General features: G+C 44.0%; 1 protein-coding gene across 3 annotated transcripts in view; it reads left to right on the top strand.

The window, feature by feature from the left end:
• The window catches only part of ARL3 (ARF like GTPase 3), a 63877-nt gene that overhangs the window by 23684 nt on the left and 24951 nt on the right, over positions 1-15242 (top strand). For all 3 annotated transcript variants that reach the window (XR_013214485.1, XR_013214484.1, XM_077258659.1), the window contains exon 5: positions 2185-2370. Coding sequence is in view for 1 of the 3 variants with exons in the window: in XM_077258659.1 (XP_077114774.1) it covers positions 2185-2370 (186 nt within the window). In the remaining 2 variants the exon portion in view is untranslated. The remainder of the gene's footprint in view (positions 1-2184; positions 2371-15242) is intronic.

Below are 15242 nucleotides of genomic sequence, written 5' to 3' on the forward strand. Positions count from 1 at the left end.
TGTAGAGTGGATCTCTCGGCCGGGTGCAGCAGATCCACTCTTACTCATTTAATTCGTAGCAAATCTGTAGCAGCCATTAAACAGTGTGAATGCCGCCGACACTACTGATCCACCAAACTATCTACTCCTGGCTTCTGCCAGTGCTGGTGACGCTGAACAGTAAGGGTGCTGGGTGACGGATCCCACAATCTGATATTGCCTACCTATCCAGGTGATAGATCGTCGGTATCATAGTAATATCAAACCCATCTTTAATAATCCACAATTTTTCCTTTAATCATTCACACACACAATTCAGACATTTTAGTTATGTTTTTGTCATATTTGATACTTTTTTTTTTTTTTGCTTTTTCAGTCTTATTTCTTATTACTTTACCCGTTTACTCTGATATCACAGCCACAAGTACAGATGGAAATCTAACTGTACAACAGACTACATATACCCTCTAATGTAGCAAATCCCAGATGCCTACATGACCCACGATTGCTACAAAATCAACCTCTATTGTCATTTTTTTTTTTTAACCAAAAGCGTAGAATAGTATAAAATAACAAATGCACAGCTTACTGTTTCTCCCCTCCGCTCCGCTCATGCACCGCTTCCCAGGTGCCACAACCTGGTCTTTAAATCCTGGCCGCTATGAATTCCTCTTTATGTGACTTCTTCAGCCAATCACAGACCATAGTGGTGACCTCACTTTTTTGTTTTCTGCAGTCTGTAATTGGCTGGTGCGGTCACATGATGAAAAATGTCAAACCCAGTATTAAGAGTAGAAGCAACCGGGACGTTATTACCCATCCTGGGGATAGGGGATAACGTCATATCTTGGTTCAAACCCTGCAAGCTCTTTTTTGGTTAACAGCACATCCCCCTCATGGGTTGAGTCGATACAGGGCTCCTACATTGCTGTATTTTGCCTGAGTGGCCACATGAGCCTTAGGTAGTGCACCTAAACTCCCAGCTGTGCAGATGTGCTGCAGAAAAAGGCCGCAACAAAGCTGCCGGACACTCCTGGAAAGCTTTTCCTCTGGGGTAATAAAGGGTTAGTATTTAGACATCCACCACGTCTAAGTGCATGATCACACATTGTGTTTTTGCAGCATTTTTTCAGCACCAGAAACCAGAGCAGTGATGGGAAAAACACTGTGTATATTGCACATGTGGTTATGTATTTTTTTGTTTGTTTTGTTTTTTTTGCATTAAAAAAAAAACCAAGGGAAGGTAAGCTCACCTTTGATTCAGGATCCACGGAAACCTTCTAGTATATTAATTGAAACAGAGAAAGAAAATAACATACCAGCAACATGAATCCTGAAATATTGATTTAGTAAATAGAAAGAAGCCAGAAAAAAAATTCCATCCAACATCAATAAAAAAGCAGACGCGTTTCAGACACAGTCCTTATTCAAAAGCAGACGCGTTTCAGACACAGTCCTTACTCATTGCAGTTTTTAAATGGTTTTAATGTTTGTCCATGTTTCCTAATAAATATTGATATGTTTTTCTAAATATTTCTGGTGTGCATATTATTATGTAGTTCTTTTCTTTTTCTCTTTTACATAAGGAGTGTCTGAAATGTGTCTGCTTTCTTATTGGGTTTGGATGGCGTTTTTTTTCCTGTTTAATAAACTGAGATTCAGGATTCATGTTGCTGGAATTTTTCTTTTTGTGCTACAAAAATGCTGAAAGAGTTGACGTGCTGCACATTTAAAAAACGCAAGGAACAAAATAGTGTGTGAATGAGATTATTGAAATCTCATTCACTTTGTTGGTACCGTAAAACAGTGTTTTTGTGGACTGGAAAAACTAACCAAGAAAAATAATTGCAAAAATACCTTGTGTGAACATACCCTAACCCTCGTCTCTTACTGAGCTGTGCTAAAGGGGTTTGACCGCTTTATAGAAACCATTCTACACATCCGTGGGAGAGCAAGATCCGACCTCACCAATGTGATCTTTCCATATGTACCACAGTCATAGCTCGGAATCATTGCCCTGATCGCGCCATTTCAGACTTTTCTATGTGACCTCCCTGGATGGTGCAGTTCTCCAAACTGGCTAATATGCCGGATCATATTTCCTGATAATGGGCTTGTAGTTTGGGGGCGCATCTGATACATAGACCCAACAGAGCAAATCACCTGCCACAAATCTCTTGCCTTTTTTTTTTGTTTAATATTAAGGAATTAGCTGAACTTTTGGACGAAGAGAAGCTGAGCGGAGTCCCTGTGCTGATCTTTGCTAATAAGCAGGATTTACTGACGGCCGCACCGGCCTCCGAAATAGCAGAAGGCCTAAATTTGCACACAATCAGGGACAGAGTCTGGCAGATCCAGTCATGTTCAGCCCTCACAGGAGAGGGCGTGCAGGTGGGTGAAATGTCCTCGATAATACGGTACTTATAATTTCATACAGGTTTTTGTACTGTTTTTTACAATGGCGCCTCACGGGAATAGAAGGGTCTAATTAGATACCATAGAAAGCCGAGTATCTGCTGGTCATCTGCACCTTCCATGCTATTCCTTTGGTATTTTTTTTTTAATCAGATATTTTTATTGTACATAATAAATACAACAGTATCCATACAAATAAACAGGGTACATTTGTGTTTTTGTTTTAAAAGAAACAACCCTTCCCTTCCCCCCCCCCCTCCCTTCTGAAGACCCATCTCCGACCAAACATTACTCCTGGAAAGAAGAGAAAACAACAAAAAGAAACAAAAAAAAACAATACATACATATTACAGTATTTGTAACTTTTTATCACAATCTCTCAATTATTCGTTTCTTCTCCGGTCGCGTTGGGAGGCGTTTATTACAGGATATTTGGTGGGGGGTGTCCATAGTAGGACTTACTCGGGCCTGTCCTTGTAAGGGCAGGAGTCATAGCCGGGGCACGACAGGGGAGTAGCAAACAGGTCCCCGTCCCTATTTTCTTATGGTTCTACTGATACTGCACCCTCCTTGGGACCCACTTTCATCGATGTAGGTACCCTCTGTCTTCAATCGGTGAGATCCAACCAGTTTTTTACTGTGCACTGTTTTCGGCGTGAGCACCTTCCTTTGTTATGTATTGTTTGTCCATTTTAACATTAATAGTAAAAGTTACGTTTTATATTTATGGGTTATACTCTTCCAGCTGATTTATATACCCCCTTTGTTACGATACTTCCATTCTCTAATTCTAGAGCATGTACATGTGTCGGATCCCTCTGTGCAGACGTCACCACTGAGAGAAGGTGACCCACCTTCTCTCCTTCCACGTAAAAGGCCTCTCTTTGGAAAGCTCTCGCCCTCTCTGCTTTGCGTAGATGTAATTTGTTTACCTCCTCCTGAGCCGTTTTCATACGATTCATGGTGTCCTGTGAACGTATACCACTTAATGCAGCCTCCGCTGCCCTCAATTCCTCCAATACCACTTTATCAGATTCCCTTGTTTGTGTTTTATGCCTAGATATCTCTTTAGTTAATATACCCCTCAAATAAGCCTTCATGGTGTCCCAAACCACATGTTTCGCTGCACTACCATCATTAAATTTAAAGAATTCCTTTATCTCTTCCCCGATCTTCCCCATATCAATAATTTGAAACCAAAAGGGGTTTATCTTCCAACCCAATTTAGCCATTCCCCCAAGGCCTTCAATTTGCAGTGTTACCATCACTGGACTATGATCGGACACTATTCTAGGCAAATAATTCACCTCTTGTACCAGCCTATCCATTTCTTCATTACCTAGGGCCATGTCAATACGAGATAAAGAGCCGTATGTCGCTGAATAGCATGAAAAACAGTATGTATCAGTATTACGCACTCTCCACAAGTCTTTCCATTCCACTTCTTTCAAATAACTACCGAACGCTGTCAAATTCCCCTCCTTCCTCAATATAGCATGTTGCCCCCTATCCCAGTGATCGTCAATAATATTGTTAACATCCCCTATTATGAGTAATGGAACTCCTCCCGACCTGCCAGATATATTTAGGATTTCCTGTAGTTTTTTCCCTGAGTACGGTGGAGGAATATACACTGACACAACACATATCAGTCTAGCAAACACCTTACATACAAGGAATACATACTGTCCATCACTATCTATTACCACCTCTACCTCCTCGAACGGTACGCTTGTATGCACGAGGATTGACACTCCCCTAGCATAGGCCGAGAATGTCGCATGGTAAGCCTTCCTCACCCATCTTTTCTGTAATATACCAGTTTTTTCCCTTACTAAGTGAGTTTCTTGAAGGCACACCAGCGAGGGTCTCTGTTTTACAATATATTGCAAAATAGCCTTCCGTTTTGTATCATTGGATAGACCTCTAATGTTCCAGCTCAAAATTTTAACTCTATCTCCCATCATTTTGCTTAGTAGTTAACCTTCTCTTCTTCTCTCCATTGGTCTTCTTTACCCCCCTAAACTGAGCCCTCTTACCCAAACCTCCCCCCCAATCCCTCATTATTACAAAATGACCCCTAACCCTACCCTTCCCTTCCCTCAATTACTTCCTCCCCCAAAACGTTATAACAGACAACGTACAATCTCCTACTCCCTCTCTGTATGAGAAAGGGGAACGCGCTGTTACTATCCCAGCAGTGGCTCAGAAGCCGATACCAACCACCAGTAGATTTCCCACTATCTTCCAGTCGTTCCTCCCCCCGCCCTTTAAAAACAGGATATATAAACAGTTGCGCCGTCGAACACAACCTTAACGCACAAGAACCATACATCAAATTCTTTTAGTAGCAAATCAGTATTAACCCTCAACTCAAGTTTCTTTTCCCAACCTATCACAATATCCAGAAGACCACATTTGACCCTCCTCAGCGGGTCTTTTCTGCTCCAATACGTTTTGCATTCAAGTCTAGCCAATGTGATATTTCTTCAGGATTTTGAAAAAAGTGGACCCTGTCCATGGCCACCACATGTAATTTAGCCGGATACAGCATGGAATAAACCAGACCCAGTTCGCGTAAGCGTCTTTTAGCCTCTCCGAAATTCATCCTGAGCTTCTGTACAATTGTAGAATAATCAGGATATATAGATACTCGGTTGCCGTCGATAGACAGTTCCTCCATATTCCTGGCCCTCCTTAGCAGAATATCCCGGTCTCTGTAATTTAGGATTTTAGCTAGAAAGGTCCGTGGGGCGGAGCCAGGGGGCAGAGGTCTGGTCGGTACCCGGTGAGCTCTTTCGACCGCAAAAAGTTTAGTGAGACTGTCCCCTCCAACCTTAGTTTTCAGCCATGTCTCTATAAACTCAGTGGGGTTGTTTCCTTCTGCTTTTTCTGGCACACCAATAATTCTCAAGTTGTTCCTGCGCGAACGATTCTCCAGATCATCAGTTTTAAGCTCCAACTCCGCTATGCGCTGGACATATTTTTTCTCTCTTTTTGTCAGTTCAGCAATCTGATCTTCCGCACCTCCCACACGTTCCTCCAACAGTTCAACTCTCCCCTCCATCTTATGCATAGCTGAGCGAAAAGAGGTAACCTCCCCTTTCAGGTCGTCCACCTGGACAGTTAGGGTCGTCAATGCAGTCTTGCAGAATAATACTGCAGAAAAGATCTCTTTCAGGGTCGGCTCCCCAGTCCCATCAGCGCATACATCCCCCATTTGAGCAGCACATTCAGGGGTCAGCTCAGCTAATTCAGTCAGTGAGGCACTTCTCATAACTGGTACATTGATGGGTGTTAAGGGAGATCCACTCATCCTCCCCTCTGCCTGTGCCCCAGCCTGCTCACACACCTGCTCCCCTGAGTCCGCCGCTCCTCCTGTCCCCTCTCCACCGGCTCCCTGCATCAGCTGTACTGCACCTTCTGTCCTGGCGAACTGCTCCAGTCTGGCGATCACCTCCAGCCGCTTCTGACAGGCAGCGCTTGCTTTTGCCGCCTCTTCCACAGCGCTGTCGGCGCCATCTTGGGAGCGCGTGCTGCCCGCCATCCTAACTTCTTTCTGCCTCCTGCGCGTCATTCTGTGGCTTCCGCGCTGTGCGGCTGGTGCTCACCGCTCCCCAGGTACTCAGGAACTTCTCCACCGGTAATTGGCGTTCGGCGGCGCCTCTAATATGTCCGGATCACCGTTCAGGCAGCGGGAGAGGTCCGGCACACGTCCTCTCACATCTCCTGCTAGGCCACGCCCCCCCCCAATTCCTTTTGGTATTTAATTACACCTTTCTAGTCCGGTGGGTCACCATTACTGTAGTATCAAAGCCTAAAACTGAGGACCCTGGACACTGTCTACGATTATCTAGCGACATCTGTCTCAATTCCCTCTTTGGACTTGTGCAACCACGTATTTGGTCAGTATTTTGCATCAGTATTTCTAAGCCAAAACCAGGAGTGGAACAATCAGAGGAAAAGTATAATAGAAACATATGCACCACTTCTGTATGTTAAGGGTTAACCAAGGGTATTTGGTGCAGAAATTTCTGCATCTCTTAGTAGGAAAAACACTACATAAAATATGCGTCCTGTTTTTTGCCTCGTTATTGTTGTATACACTTAGGTTAACGCTGAAAGAAGTGACATGCTGAAGATGAAAAAAACAGCAATTTTTCAATTCGGTATGGAAAAAAAGCCAAGTGCGTGCGTGAGAGATCTGACATTTCATAGCTTTTGCTGCTACTCTAAACATCAGCTTTTATTTGCATCTTAAAAAAAAACAAAAAAAAAACACAAAGTGTGAACATAGACATACCTGTGCTGGTCGGACTAACAGAGCACTATGCTGACAACACCCAATGCTACACCTCTTCCCCTGACATCACCCTCACCCTAAGGGCTCATTTCCACTTGCAAGGTTGCGAGGAAAACGCACGAGTGCAATCCGATAAAAAATCGGATTGCACTCGGACCAATGTTATTCAATAGGTGTCTTTTCATTTGTGATTTTTTTTCACAGCCGAAATCGGACTGAGAAAAAAATTGCAGCATGCTGCGTATTGCTGCGATTCTCGGACGAGACTCGCCAATGCAAGTCAATGGGTGCGAGAAAAAAATCGCACAGCACTCGCACCATGCGAGTGCTGTCCGATTTTTACGCACCGGTGTCCTTTGAAAAGCCGTCAATTCAGCGCGGTGTACAGTAAAATCACACTGACAGGTTAGAATAGAGTAGATATATACACATAGAATAGGTTTATATTTATATTTAATGCAGCACTAGATAGCATAAAAGCCGCTAATTCAATTGCCGGCTTTTGCTCTCTCCTTCACAAACCCGACAGGATATGAGACATGGTTTACATGCAGTAAACCATCTCATATCCCTTCTTTTATTACATATTCCTCTTCACTAATGTAAGAAGTGTCTGTGTGTCAAATTTGGGGGCTCTAGCTATTAAATTAAAGGGTTAAATCGCTGAAAAAATTGGCGTGGGCTCCCGCGCAATTTTCTCCGCCAGAGTGGTAAAGCCAGTGACTGAGGGCAGATATTAATAGCCTAGAGAGGGTCCATGGTTATTGCCCCCCCGGCTACAAACATCTGCCCCCAGCCACCCCAGAAAAGGCACATCTGGAAGATGCGCCTATTCTGGCACTTGGCCACTCTCTTCCCACTCCCGTGTAGCGGTGGGATATGGGGTAATGAAGGGTTAATGTCACCTTGCTATTGTAAGGTGACATTAAGCCAGATTAATAATGGAGAGGCGTCAATTATGACACCTGTCCATTATTAATCCAATAGTACGAAATGGTTAATAAAACACACACATTATTACAAAGTACTTTAATGAAATAAAGACACAGGGTGTTGTAATATTTTATTATTCTCTTAATCCACCTGAAGACCCTCGTTCTGTAAAAAAAAACAAAAAAAAAACAACAATATCCCTTACCTTCCGATGATCAGTCACGTCCCACGATGTAAATCCATCTGAAGGGGTTAAATCATTTTACAGCCAGTGCTCGTGGCTGTAAAACCCCGGGGAATGAATGGAGTGCAGGGGAATGTCCTGTAGTTACCTTGAGTCGCGGTGATGCGCCCCCTGCTGGATGTCCTCATATGAACTCGAGCGTGGGAACTTTGGCTCGAGTTCATATGTGTTATGGACCTGGTGGTTAGGAGCACCCGGAATGACCTGATGAGTAAATTCAAAATCGGGACTAGCTCTGGGTAAGTGGCAACTCTGCTGACCGCAACCCTACTCCTATCACACACAACTAGAAATAGCCGTGGAGCGTACCTAACTCTCCCTAGACGCCTCTTCACAGCCTAAGAGCTAACTACACCTAAATATAGAAATAGAAGCCTTACCTTGCCTCAGAGAAATTCCCCAAAGGTAAAGGCAGACCCCCACATATATTGACTGTGAGTTAAGAGGAAAGTCACAAACACAGGAATGAAACAGATTTTAGCAAAGGAGGCCAGATTTCACTAAATAGTCAGAGGATAGAAAAGGGATCTATGCGGTCAGCACAAAAGACTACAAAAAACCACGCAGAGTAAGCAAAAAGACTCCCCACACCGACTCACGGTGTGGAGGTGCCACTCTGCACCCCAGAGCTTCCAGCTAGCAAGGGAATATCATGATAGCAAGCTGGACTAGAAATTAGCAGTAACAACAAATGAACTAGCAAAGACTTAGCTTCTGCTGGAGTAGACAGGTCCTCAGAGAAGTCCAAGAGAGATCTGAACCAATACTGAAACAATGACAGCTGGCATCAAGTAACGATCTGAGTGGAGTTAAATAGGGAAGCAGCATAGCAATAAACGAGAGCAGCTGATAAAGCCAACCTCAGTGACCAGCAGTTCCGCTCGAAGCCACCAGAGGGAGTCCAAGAGCAGAACCAACCAAAGTACCATTCATGACCACAGGAGGGAGTCCGAGAACAGAATTCACAACACATATGAGGACATCCAGCAGGGGGCGCATCACCGCGACTCAAGGTAACTACAGGACATTCCCCTGCACTCCATTCATTCCCCAGGGTTTTACAGCCACGAGTACTGCATTAGCACAGCTCCTTTCTGTAAAATGATTTAACCCCTTCAGATGGATTTACATCGTGGGACGTGACTGATCATCGGAAGGTATGGGATATTGTTGATTTTTTTTTTTAACTTTTTTACAGAACGAGGGTCTTCAGGTGGATTAAGAGAATAATAAAATATTACAACACCCTGTGTCTTTATTTCATTAAAGTACTTTGTAATAATGTGTGTGTTTTATTAACCATTTCCTACTTTTGGATTAATAATGGATAGGCGTCATAATTGACGCCTCTCCATTATTAATCTGGCTTAATGTCACCTTACAATAGCAAGATGACATTAACCCTTCATTACCCCATATCCCACCGCTACAGGGGAGTGGGAAGAGAGAGGCCAAGTGCCAGAATAGGCGCATCTTCCAGATGTGCCCTTTCTGGGGTGGCTGGGGGCAGATGTTTTTAGCCGGGGGGGGGGGGGGGGCAATAACCATGGACCCTCTCTAGGCTATTAATATCTGCCCTCAGTCACTGGCTTTACCACTCTGGCGGAGAAAATTGCGCGGGAGCCCACGCCAATTTTTTCAGCGATTTAACCCTTTAATTTAATAGCTAGAGCCCCCAAATTTGACACACAGACACTTGTTACATTAGTGAAGAGGAATATGTAATAAAAGAAGGGATATGAGATGGTTTACTGCATGTAAACCATGTCTCATATCCTGTCGGGTTTGTGAAGGAGAGAGCAAAAGCCGGCAATTGAATTAGCGACTTTTAGGCTATCTAGCGCTGCATTAAACATAGATATACATATATAGGTGTCTCACTGACATATATATATGTATATATACACATTCTATGTGTATATATCTATTCTATTTTAACCTGTCAGTGTGATTTTTACTGTACACAGCACTGATTTGCCGGCTTTTCAAAGGACACCGGTGCGTAAAAATCGGACAGCAATACGGATGTCATACGGATGTTGCGATAAAAAATCGCATGACAATCGCATGATTTTCCTCCGTTTTTTCAGTCTGTAAATCGGACCGTTTTGTCTCTTGCAAGTGGAAATGAGCCCTTATACAAAATACCAAGCACTGTTTGTCCACTGTCTCTAATATAATGTTCTCCCCATATCTAAAACAGAATCTCTCCAAATCTGAACTTCTTGTGTTTCCTCCTCCTAGTAACCTAACTCTACCTGACATTGAAATTACCTTGGAGGGTTCCACCATAGCTCCCCAGCAGTACGCCCGCTGCCTAGGGGTTATATTTGACTCTCAACTTTCCTTTATTACCTACAGGGGTTGGACAAAATAATGGAAACACCTTTAAACATCAACAAAAGTTAGTTTAATCTGGTGTAGGTCCACCTTTTGCGGTGATTACAGCCTCAATTCTCCGAGGTATGGATTCATACAAGGTGTGAATTGTTTCCAAAAGAATTTTAGCCCATTCTGCATTTAAAACACCCTCCAGTTCTTTGAGCGATGATGGCGGTGGAAATCGATGTCTGAGGTCTGGGGATTGTGGGGGCCAGATGAGATGCTCAACTTCAGTAGAATGTTCGTTGTGCCATGCTTTAATGATTCTAGCTGTATGAATTGGTGCACTATCATCCTGAAAGATGGCGTTCCCCTCCGAGAACAGTGCTTGAACCATTGGATGCGCTTGGTCGCCCAAAATGCCTAAATAATCTTGGCTGTTAATTCTTCCATGAAGGGATATCATTGGCCCGGCGGATCTCCACGCAATAGCACCCCAGATCATCACAGAACCTCCACCATGTTTTAAGGTTGGGAGAAGGCAGTCTGGATGGAATGCTTCTTTCAGCTGTCTCCAAGCGTATACTTGGCCGGACGACGGAAATAGGGTAAACGATGATTCGTCTGAGAATATCACATGTTTCCACTGCTCGAGGGACCAATTCTGGAGGTTTCTACACCACTCTAAACGCTTGGAAACATTTGTCATTGAGAGCAGCGGTTTTCTAATTGCAGCTCTTCTGTGGAATCGAGATTTGTGCAGCTCCCGACTAACAGTTTTCGTAGAAACTGGGTTCTGTAGGTGTTCATTGAGCTCAGCAGTGATTTTCGGAGCCGTGGTCTTGCAATCCTCTCTCACAATTAGCTTTAGAGTCCGACGGTCTCTCTCAGTCAACTTTGACTTTCGGCCGGACCTGTGCTTTGCTGCGGACGTTTTCCTTCTCTTTCAAACGCAATCATTACTTTGGAGACAGTACCTCTTGACACCCAAGCATTCGGGCACTTTCTGTTACACTAGCGCCTGCCATACGAGCACCAACAATTTTGCCTCTTTGAAAATCCGAGAGGTCTGCCATTGGTATCAGGTTCTCATCAATGTTCTTACAATTATGCAAAACAAACAGTTCATTTACATACACATCATATAGCACAAATAATTAACTACAAAACATTACCATATGTCACGGTTTGCATGTTTATCACATGTTCGAAGATTATGATGCCAAAACGTTAGGTGTTTCCATTATTTTGTCCAACCCCTGTATATCTGATCACTTACTCGCCCATGTCACCTGCATCCTAAAAACATCTCCAGAATCCGACCTTTTCTCACCTTTGAAACTGCTGAAACTACTACTACTGTTACTGCAACTCTCTACTCATCTGTCTCCCTCTAACCAAACTCTCTCTTCTCCAACCCATCCTGAATGCAGCAGCTAGGGTTGTATTTCTGTCCAGCCGTTTCACAGATGCCTCCACCTTGTGCCAGTCATTGCACTGGTTGCCCACAGAATACAATATAAACTCCTAGCTCTCACCCACAAAGCTGTCCAAAGTTCTGCACCACCTTATATCTCCTCCCTCATCTGTCTGTCGCCCTACACATTTCCTCCATTCTGAAACTGACCTAAGACTAACATCCTCCATAATCCGAACCTCGCACCTCCATCTCCAAGACTTCTCCCGTGCTGCCAGATCTCTGGAATGCACTAACCCAGACGATCCAACTTATACCTTTACCCACGTTTTTAAGTGTGCTTTAAAAACACATCTCAGCCTATCCCCTCAACTCCCCTAACTCTCCCCTGTTCCATCCTTCTAAATATTACTCATAATCTGCTTCCTCGTATTCCAGTGTCTCCATACTCTCCATGCACTTGATAATTGCACTTACATACACGGGCTGAAGACCGGATCATACAGCTTTATATAAAAACCCCTATTTATTACAATTGCTGGATCTGAAACACCCTGCACCCTTCACCTATTTGTCCCCCTATTTCCTTGTAGATTGTAAGCTTGCGAGCAGTGGGACCCTCACTCCTAATGTCACTGTTTACACTGACTTACTTTGTATAAAATCTGTTGTCTTGGGACACTTGGGAGTCAATCTAGGAAATGGTCACCTGCTGTAGAACTAGTTTTTGGCATAGAGATGGCGCCTAATTGGCTATAAATTGTAGATTATATGCTTTAGTTTAGACTGTGAAGAAATGGGTTTAAAGGGATGTTCCCAACTGAGACTTTTACAGAAAATACACAGGATATACTGTACATGTCTAATACACTCAAGTCCTAACTCTGGGGTCCACATCTATGAGGATAGTGGGGGTTACATGCTTAGCAATTTCTGTAATTTCCCTAGATTTGCCTCTCCATTAATATTCTGCCCCAGCACAGGGGACCCCTATTCTCCACATAGATGTTGTGCAGAAGGTTGGATCCACATTTATCAAACATTTCTGGCTTATCCTGAATCTTATATCACTACCTTGGCTGGGTAGATGACACAAGGTCAATATCTTAAAGGGTTGTTCCTATCTCCAATTTCCTATCCCAATATGTACTGGGTGTAATAATCATAATATTAGCAAATACCTCCAGTTAGAAATGTAGGATAGTTCTTCTGATTCTCTATGTCCCTTACCCCATATGCAGGGCATTGCAGTAGCTTAGATATCCATGGTTACGACCCCCTAACAACTAACTAACTGTCACTATATTTTTTGTGGTTTTTTTCTTATCACTATCTGTTAAAAAAAACAAAATGATTAATCTTTCAGTTTACACGCTGGCCGCTGGGACTGTTTTAAATGCCTACTTCCTGTCGTTGCAAGGTAATCCTGCGTCTGATGACAATGAAGCGGCAGTAAACACTTTTTATCATCAGAGTCAGGTTCACAACAATTGGCCACGCCTTAATTCCCACCTGATAACATACATTCAACCAATCACAATAGGTGATGTCACACAGCTCTCTTCCCTTCACAATGACCTTCGCACACGCTCATTAGATGCATCAATACTAGTGATGAGCGAGTGTACTCATTGCTCGGGTGGTCTCCGAGTATTTGTGAGTGCTCAGAGATTTAGTTTTTGTCGATACAGCTGCATGATTTACAGCTACTAGCCAGCCTGAGTATATATGGGGGTTGCCTTGTTGCTAGGAAACCCCCACATGTACTCCGACTAGCTGGTAGCTGCAAATCATGCAGCTGTGTTGACAAAAACTAAATCTCCGAGCAGTTACAAATACTCGGAGACCACCCGAGCAATGAGTACACTCGCTCATCACTACTCAATACAAAAGAAAGGCTCCAAGTTAGTTTATTGCCGCTATTGTGCATGTATAAATGTGAAAAATCCCCTGCCAAAATTTGAAAAAATATATACATTTAACGCTAAAACCTGAATTAAATAACAGGTCCTTTTCTGCTGACACGTTCCCTTTAATTGTATGGCTCGGGAAACTTCGAGCTGCATGAAAACCCTTTTTCAGCATCAATCTTCAGACGCATTTGCATGTTTCCCACCCGCTGGGTCTTCTTTACCCCCTCTGGTGCAAAAGCTGAGATATATACATTTCAGCCCACTCAGGACATTCTGTTCCTTTGGGGAATGCAGAAGCAACGGGAACCACAAGAATACTGTGGAAATGTGTGGGAGGTAGCGCACATACGCCGTGTGCAGGTATAGTGGGGATGTGACTGATGGGAGCACCGAATTGTAGCATGATGTATAGAATATCTGAATCCGGCATTGACCTTATTACGGATAAGGCAGAATTCTGCATGCTGTCCTTTGTGACACATACGTCCTATACGCCGACAATATATTGATTCGATATAATATGACGATTTGCCGTGGATGTAGAATCGCTGTTTATTTACAAACACGCGGAATGTAAACATTCCGTCCCGCTGCCATGATGTTGAGCCTTCCTCCCGTGGGTGCCGGTGACCTGCCCGACATCCTCTCTCCGACATCCTCGATGCCTGCCTGTCCATTGTGGTCTCTTTCTTGCCTTTGTTCGGGCCTGCGCTGCCCCTCAGTGTCCGGTATACCGTCTACCTAGCACATACGGCTCCTTTAAGCTTTCACCGCATCCCACTCCTTTTTTTTTTTTTTTCCTTCTCTGTTGATATCAATCTGACAAGCAGCTGGCTGTCTCTTTGAGCCTGTCACTGTGACTGCCTTCCTTGCTTTCACTGGCTCCACAGCTGTCTGCGTGTCTTTCTATCACGCTCCCTCCCTTTCTCACTCAACCTCTCTTCTCCCCCTTCCCTTTTCACACACAGTCTGTCTCTATGCTCCAAATAGTTTTACCATATTGATAAAGGATTCTAATGAAAAATACATAGAGCCGCCTGCATCCCGGCTCCCTGGCACTATGCATTTTTCATAAGTGTCCTCTGTCTAAAGGAGCGGCTTCATAATAGAAGCTCGGCGCGCTCTGAATTCCAGCTAGGACTACAGGCGTCTTATTGGCCCCAGTGGGCAAAGGGAAGAAACGGCATTGCTGATTGTTGCTGGAGTCGGGATATCTGGGGAACTCATCCGGAGCGTCCAACAATGTGTAGCCCCCTTATGTAATTGCGTGATCGGGTCTCATTAATGTGGGAGATTTTCTACAAAGCGTAAAAACAGTGCAGAACTCCTGATCAGTCCTTTACACCGATCAGACAGAACAGTAAAATCGCCGGCCTGGTATTGTGTGAGTCCCCATTGTGCCAGCTCTGACATCCAGGCATGGACTCCTCAGCACCTCATGAGGCATCAGACCCTTTGTCTGGTCAGATGCAAGGTGCAGCCGCCAACAATCAGATTTGTCTTTTCCGGGGCTGCGGAGTTGGTAAGCCAAATCTCCGACTCCTCAATTTTCATGACTCCGACTCCACCAAAATGGACTCCGACTCCACAGCCCTGGTCTTTGCACAGATGCTCAATCAGATTGAGATCTGGAGAATTTGGAGGAAAAGTCATCATCTTGACCCCTGTCATGGTCCTCAATTTTTGTAGTGTTGCATGGGCATTATCCTGCTGCAA

This window comes from Ranitomeya variabilis, chromosome 4 (assembly GCF_051348905.1).
Source record: "Ranitomeya variabilis isolate aRanVar5 chromosome 4, aRanVar5.hap1, whole genome shotgun sequence".
NCBI lineage: Eukaryota > Metazoa > Chordata > Amphibia > Anura > Dendrobatidae > Ranitomeya > Ranitomeya variabilis.